This window comes from Bidens hawaiensis, unplaced genomic scaffold (genome assembly GCF_021521415.1).
Source record: "Bidens hawaiensis isolate Kalapana, Puna unplaced genomic scaffold, B.hawaiensis_p1.1 tig00058927_1, whole genome shotgun sequence".
Classification (NCBI taxonomy): domain Eukaryota; kingdom Viridiplantae; phylum Streptophyta; class Magnoliopsida; order Asterales; family Asteraceae; genus Bidens; species Bidens hawaiensis.
The window spans coordinates 1-8,451 of NW_027500607.1; the positions used below are offsets into that span (position 1 = coordinate 1).

General features: G+C 35.2%; 1 protein-coding gene across 1 annotated transcript; it reads right to left on the minus strand.

Moving 5' to 3' along the window:
* Nucleotides 1-5,567: 5,567 nt before the first annotated feature.
* On the minus strand, nt 5,568-6,374 carry LOC143602439 (uncharacterized). Its single transcript, XM_077079541.1, has one exon. The coding sequence runs from the start codon at nt 6,327-6,329 to the stop codon at nt 5,568-5,570; it is 762 nt and encodes a 253-aa protein (XP_076935656.1). The 5' UTR covers nt 6,330-6,374.
* Nucleotides 6,375-8,451: the final 2,077 nt, after the last annotated feature.

The following is an 8,451-nucleotide window of genomic DNA, read 5'->3' on the forward strand; positions in this document are numbered from 1 at the left end:
GGACAGGATTTTAACCGTAAGTCAATCTTCAAACCCTAAGTCAATCTGCTTTGCATCTTTATTTCACACTTGATAATCTACACTATGGATCTTTCACCATCGATACATCATCTTGTATTTATTTATGTTTCATGTTTTTGTTCTGGGTGTTCTTGATGGTTCAACCGGAACCGTCATAGATTCAAGGGACCTTATATGTTGTTGTTTGCTTAAGTTGTTGTTATAATCCTATAATCGACATCATGAGGAGCATGTGGACTGATTTAATTAAGTTTTGAGAGGTTTTGTATAGTTTTTGGTTTTTATAGGACTTTCTGAATTTTAGGGGTCCAATTGATCCTCATTATGGCTAAGTTTGTGTGAAAAAGTTGTACAGAAAGGTTTATCGGGTCTGGGCAACCTTGGATTTGTGTGGAATTAAATTTTGGATAAACTTTGATTTTGAGTTGATTTCCATTTGAATCGAATCGAGTATGTATTTGAATCGAATCGAGTATGTATTTGAATCGAATCGGGTTTTAAGACTCGATTCGAATCAAAATCTGGATTTTGGATTGACTCTCTGAAGGAAAAAGGAATCGAAGGTCATAAATTCTAATTGAATCGATTCGATTAATTTTATTAAAACTCAATTCGATTCATTTACACTTTGAATGCTTTCTGTCAATAAAATTAAACTCGATTCAATTGAATCAAAACTTAACTCGATTCGTTTTTACTTAACAGTTTTTATTTTTTTCTCTTTCATCCTGTATAGTTTGTTTTTATTCCAAATTATTGTATACATATCTTTGTTTTCTTACTCGATAATCAGTCCTAATAGTTTGTTTGATGATGTCATTGCAGCAACATAACATGTATTTTCCTCTTGACATACCAATAAAGAGGAAATACAAGGTGTTTATTTCAATGATCAACGGGTTAAGGAAATGTCCTCTTATGCATGCCATATCTGCAAACCCGGAGATTCATACATGTTGGATTGGGGAGTTTTGGATCAATGCCAAAAATGTCAAGAATGGTGATGCGATTACAACCGAGGTGGCCAGAAAAAAGCTAAGTATCACGGAAAATGATGTCAGGCAAGCCCTAAACATCAAGGATGTTGCACATCACTATGAACGTATAAAGAAGAAAAACCTGGAGGAATATTTCACCACCATTAGGTATGATGTTGTCTGGGCGACTTGTAAGAAAAGTCACTTGCCACCATACTGGAAGTTTTTGTTTCACATCACGGAAAACGGTTTATCTGAGCAAAAGGGGGGATTTGATAAACTTAAGACCATGTGGGTTAGAGTTATGGAATGTTAAACGAATAGGGTTGAGTATAAATACTCCAAGTGGTTCTATAAATGCATGAAATCAAACGTGCTTTCAAAGAACACCGGAATGACGTATCCAAGGTTCGTGCAACTTTTACTGGATGACATGATGCTAGTTGTTCCAAGGCTGGTCTACCCAGAAATTTTTGTTAAAGACAGAAACGTGATACCTCCTACTGAGCATCACCATGCTAAGATGGTGAAGCCCAATCTATATTTTCCATTACACCTCCATCTATCACTAAATCCCACGTCATTTAAGTTGTCCCTTTGTCAAGTAATAAGTTCAGGAAGCGTCTTGTGTACACGGATCCTATTCTTTATAAGATTTTAAGCACTTGAGGAATCAAACGAGAAAAGGGCCAAACGGGATATGCTTATGATTGACTTTGTCATAGAAAACTGTAGAAGATAAATGAAAAGGTTGAAAAGGAGAAAGATGCGTTGGTTGCTAGGGTTTCCATGTTGGAACAAGATAGGAAGGTTGATAGAGCCCTAATGGAGAGTCAATGACTCTGGATTGAAACTCTTTATAATCAATTTAACAATCAGCAAACTCAGTTGACTGCCCAATCTTTGTTGAATGTTGAATGTCACGAAGAGGTGATTCAGCTTGAGTCAAGGGTTTCTTACCTTGAATTTGATCTATCCTCCTCCTCAAACATTGCACAAAATCTGAGGAGATAAATAGAATCAGGTGTTGACTAAACAATGATGGAGTTTGAGAGTCTTGAATCTCAAGTTCGCTTGTTGGAAGGTGAATCCAGTTCCTCACAGAATGTTGGAACGTTGATTGGAGAGAATGCGGATTTGAGAACGGAGGTTGACAGACTAAGATCTCAAATTGAGCAACATGAACACTTCACTAATATTCAAGTCGTGATCAATGAAGCTCTCGTGAACCTTGCTGTCGTTGAAACGATGAAGTTAACTCATGAAGATATTGAAGATCTAAAGAACCGACTAAAGGCATATTTCAAAAGCTGGACTGTCTCTGATGATGATGATGATGATGATGATGATGCACAAAAGGGAAAAAGAGACAATCTGCCTTGGTCGAGCTCGTTGATGACGCTCGTACTGTAGGTTCTAGAAGTGGCGCAAGTGGTAGTGGTGTTAAAGTTGTGGATGGTGCAACTGTAAGTGGTGTTGGTGGTAGTGAAACAGTCGTGGTTGTTGGTACAATTGTTAGTACCAGCGTGGTTGAAACCGAGATTGTTGTTTCTGGTGTAATTATAGAAGTTGTTCCAGTGATTACTTGGGGTGGTTAAGTAACTTGCACTGGGAACGAGGAGGAGGATGAGAGTGATGATGATGACGAATCTGATAACGAGGAACATGATGACGATGATGAGGATGATGATCCTCATGATAGCCTTGGTGAACCACACGGTGCTAATGCTGGTGTTAATGGTAATGCGGGTGGCAGTGGAGCAAGTGATCAGTCTGCTTCACAAACTAAGATGCCAAGATTGGATTCCCAATCTACTAATCCTGCCCTGGAAATAAGAGATCGAGACACTGAAATAGAGGATGAAATTGCCTATCTTTTTATAGTTGTTGCATGTGCATGTACCTAGTCTCAAGCTCAAGAAGCTGTGGAAGTTGATGACGGATAAACTACTCACTGAATCCGGACATTCCAGTTTATGGTGATGTAGAAATGGATCAGTAACATGAGCCAATTAGTGTGGTGGCTCTTCCATCAACTAGTGGTGAATTCTCTTAAAAACCAAGACGAAGAAATAAGAAAAGATACTATATCACAAGTGTTTCCAATCTTAGAGACCGTCTATATCCTTATCTGAATTACTCCCCAATTCTTTACTGCAAATGGCATGCCACAAAAAAGACATGGCCAATCAGATATGCAAATGGGGACTTGACGTACATGCACTACACTGATATGCATACACTGTCTAAACTTGACATAAATAATTTCAGATGGTTCGTTGGTCAGGGTGCCGGTGAGGAAGAATTGAAGGGGTGGTTTATGATATTCTTGAGCAGGGAATGGAAGAACGACTACCCTAACTTCAAGCTCAATAAGGGTAAGTCGTACCGACATCCAACTGAGATTGATCTGACCACGGGAAAGAAAAGAAAGGTCTGGAGATACAAGACATACAAGGATGGGCGACCTCCTTACCACGAGGAACCATTTCTACCCAACTTGTTCCATGACTTCATTTGCTGGGAATTTGACAACAACACAGGGGGGAGTTATCATTCACTGCAAGCGGGTGCACTTTCTTCATTTCTTTGATGAGCATGAACTAGCCGCCCTCAGCAAAGAAGATTTTTTGAAGTTGTAAAACTCTCCACTGGCCACAGTCGAAGACATTCGTAGGGACAACAGGGACATGATAGTTGAAAAGTTCAACAAGTTTGTTCATTATCTTGTTGGCAATCAACTATATGAGAAATCAACTATATGAGAATGAGGATGGCTTCGACTACGAAACCGATTGAAGACGTAAGCTATGGAATAATAATAAAGACTAGAGGGAGATTGTTATGCCCTATTTTGTAAAATAGTTTATTGTATTATTTAGAATTATTCACGATGCATTTTACTAGCTTTCGGTTTCGTTTATGTATGTTTGTGCACAAGACCATGTACTTAGAGCCCGTTGGACCAATTATAATGAAACAAGCGTGGTATGGCTTGCACTATAAATAGTGTAACCATACCCCATGCATCACAACCAATGTTGTAAAAGTCGCTAGGCGGACCCTAGGTGGCCGACTGGGGAGTTGGGTGTAATCGGAGTACTCGGATATGCTAAATATAAAGAAAATTAGTTTTTGGATAATATATATGTGTGTGTGTGTGTGTGTCGAATATCATAATTTACTAATATTTATTACAAAATAGGTAAAGATCAATATAAATAAGAAAATACATTTTTAAATAATAAATTATTCTAAAAATTGTTAGTCATTAAGAAAAAAAATGATATTTATTCTTTAATATTCAAGAAATACGAGTTATTTGTTATTTTTTTAAGCCATAATCGGTCCAAGTTCACCGACTGGTTGCGATTCTGACTATGGTTGACCATCTTTAATCAATTCTTAGTAACTAGGCGGAATTGAAAATCGCATCGGCGACATATCTTGTAGCGAGTACTCGGGGTGTACTCGGCTTTGGAAACCTACTTTTACAACATTGATCACAACCTTTTGCAAAATCTTATCCACAACAACTCGCCTACTCTCTCTAAACTCTTTCTTTCTACTTTCGGCAAGAACCTAGCATCAATAAGACCTGAGATCTCGGTTAACATGTAAGTGATTTCCACTAACTTACAAAAAGATTGATCCATGAACTTTCTTGTCTGATCCACTCATAGGACCTACATATAGTATATGTCAAAGCCAGATCCTAATTCCTAGTAAATTAAATAGTCTTTAACTCATTTTGCTTTAATTTAAAATGTACTTTTTATCAAGTTTCAATATTTAGTATAAAAAAATTTCAATGAACCTTATAAATATAAAACTAGCCTACGTAGAAAAAATGTTTGTGTAACTAGGGGTGGCCCCAATGAGGGGCAATGTGAGCGCCGATTAAGACACGTTTTTTCCAGGGTTTAAAATTTTTAAAAGCCTTTCTGATATTTTATATATATAATACCTGAACATTTATAAACTCCCTACCGTGATAAACTCATTCTAATATCATAATTTTACTAAGTATTATGTTTATTGCTATAATTTTAATCGTCATTTAAAAAAATCATTTTACATTATTTATTTCGTTAAGACATAAGAGACATATTTTTCCCGCACTACCGGGACACATGAATTCTCAAGGCCATTGCGTGTAACATATTTCTACAGAAAGTGTATTGTGTCAGCGCCTTTTGTTTACTTTTGGTGAACGACATTTCACTTTCTATAAAAGCATTAAACTTGTGTGATTGTGGATTTGTGGGCTAGTTTTGGTCCATTATTTCTTTAGTGTGAATAGCTATGTACATTCCCAAGAACGGCTTATAGGTCATTGGTTTCATTCAGCAAAGTAACCTCATATTCCAACTACGAGACACTTCAAAAGATATACATGAGTGACTGGAAACTTATAGGTTTAACCAATATAGTAGCAAAAAGAAAACACTAAAACTATAACGCGGCCATGATCTATATGCTGGACGGATCGAGGTACACAGATGTAACTAAATTTATTTATGGTGTAATTAATAATGTCTTACCAAACACAACAATAACAAAAATTATTCATTCCTTACTATGATTAGAAACCCCAAACCCATTTGAAAGTGCATGAACACTTGGATTGAAGGCTGAGCTTCCCAATATATCTTGTTTATATGGCAAGAATGTTTTCTTCTTCATGTCATTCGCAACTGCCCGGTTGACCTTATAATGTAACTCGTGAGCCAATACCCCCCTCCTCTTTGACTTTGACCCTGACCCTGACCCGTATCTTTGTGGCTCGATGGACCTTACACTTGATTTCATAAATTCCTCATCTTGTTTTCTAAAGAATACGGCTGAGTATTTCTTCAACGGATCACGGTCCATAGCTCGTCCATCCGAAGCACTTCTAAACAAAAACAAGTTCTTGAAGCTCCATCTTTTCGATCCTTTGGTAGACGAAGAAGCAGAAAGAGTGGATGACGATGAAACCAGCCGAGGTTTAGTATTGTTGGTTGTAGGTGATTGTTGTTCCCATGGAACCTGCCAGCCCCTATGTGTAGAAAAAGACTGTGTTCTTCTACTCCTGGAAAAAGACTCGTCTGGTCCGGTTATAAAAACATTGGTTTTCGTCTCCAAACGCTTGATCACACCACCATCAAACAACTCTTCAGCCGGAACCGAATCATTACTAAACTCTCCGCTAACATCAAATTCAAAATCTTGTTCAAGAAACTTATATAATTGATTTGGGACACCGGGTTTGTCCTCCCACGCAAACAGGACCGCGGCCGGAGAACTCGAGTGGAGATCCATGGAAGTCAGTGGTGATATGACTTCCATGGTTGTGTGTTGAAGAGGAAGACAGAAATGGCGGTTATTGTTATACAGATGATGAAGGTGTTGGACTTGGACCCAGTCCAAGAAAGCAGCCGGCTTCTTGTTTAAGTTGTTTAACAACATTAATTTATTTGTCAACAACATGTGTTGATGTCAATGATTAAGGTTTCTCTCAATGTCTTTTCTTGGCAGCTTCGAATTTCAGTGTGATTAAATGTCAAGTTTATGAATAAGTACATTTGAATCAAACAAAGTTTATATTTAAAAGAGTGATAACCTTGTTGAATACCTATGGAATTCATTATAGAGAAGTTTTTACATCAAAATGAAATGCAAACATGCAACAAGTTGCGTCGCAAACACTTTTTGAAAAACAAAACTAAGTTGTTTAAATATTATATAAATTTATAGATCTTGGGGTCATGACACTACTATTCATAACTTGTTAGACACGACTAATTAGTAGCTTCACAGTCTTAAACGCAAAGAAACCAATAGTATCAAATGTATAAACACGATCCTAATTAAGATTTGTTTTAGTTATTTGGATGGAAAATCAACTAACTGTTTAGTTTGACTCCAAAATTATTTAAACAAGAAAAATGGGTCAATTCTTTTATGCTACATTTTTTTTGTGAATGATGTTGAAACCTAATTTTCTACCTAAATTACAATATCAACCGATAGAAATCAACCAAATGACATCGGATGTCTGTTTAATTTAGTCAAAATGACGTTTTATATTGTGATATTCAACGAAAATGAGGTTATTATCGTGATTCATGTTTTAGGCCACATTTTATATTCTGACTGATTGGTTTTTTTATTGAGTTGTAACATTTGTGAAGGATAAGCAACTATTTAAAAAAATAAATAATCAGAAGCAATTTATTTAGTCAAAGTAAATATTTTCATGATTTTTCTCTGTTTGAAAATCAACATGTGTTACAACTTACAAGGACCAACAAGATTCACATAGCCTTTTATGAAGGTGGGAGACAAGATTATATACAATTATCTATCATGTCTTCTATACATACCGAGTGTTTTGCTTTTTTGTTATCATTATCAACAGGCTAAAAATGATATGATTTGAACAAGTGTATTATTAGCTGAAATCGAATTAAGTGTACGAGAGTTTGAGTTCAAGATTCATACCGAGCTTAACTAGGCTGACAAAGCTAAATATTGTGCCTACATTTAAAAAAGTACAATATTTTTATTTAATTTACAGAAGATGTCGTTGCAGAAGACTAAACTAACGTGAGGAAAACAATAAAAATTAAAAGTAAAAAAAACTATATCGTTTATTGTCTATCAGTTCTTAAAAATGTTAAAAACCTTTACTCTTATACTAGAAAACATGTCAATTTTGTACGAAAATTTAACGAATTTCCCTCAACCCCCACCCCACCCCACCCCACCCCCTAACCATAAAAAAAAAACCTGCTTTGACTTTGCTACAATATTACAACAAATTAATAACAATACAATTTTCCTTTGGAAAATTGTTGCTATACCTCCAAGAAAATTCCAACAAGAAAAATACATTTATCAATTCTGTTAATTATTTTTGTTGGAAATATGTTATCTATAATATTATACATTTATTGAAAAGCTGTAAATATTAGAAAAATAAATTAAAAAACAAATAGATTAGGTTTTGTTGGAAAATTGTAGAAACTTTGCAACAACGTACTTTTATAGCAATTTTGTATATTAGGTTGTTGGAAAAATGTTAGAAATGATTTTTCAAGCATGTGTTTTTCTTATATTCTTTTTTTTAAGAAAAATGAGTTTTATAATGAAAATCACCATAAAAAAATAACTCATCAGTGAATGCTATTTTATATTAAAAAACATTAAACTATTTTTCATGTGTATATAAGATACATATATGTTATAGGCGTAACCTACACATGTATAGATACATATGAACGGGTTTCGTGTATTTTTTTATTTAATGTTAAAATAAATGAATAAATATTGTCTTTTTACCATTATTTGTATTTTAAAAGTTTCTAAAATGGAAAAAAAACAAACAAACAAGTAGTTATATTTTTCTTTTCTTTTCTTGCACTAAAAGGACACAGATATAATGTTAATATACAGACATTTTCTAAGA

Excerpts from the sequence above, each read along its gene's own strand:
- LOC143602439 (XM_077079541.1), bottom strand. The coding sequence starts at position 6,329 with ATGGAAGTCATATCACCACTGACTTCCATGGATCTCCACTCGAGTTCT.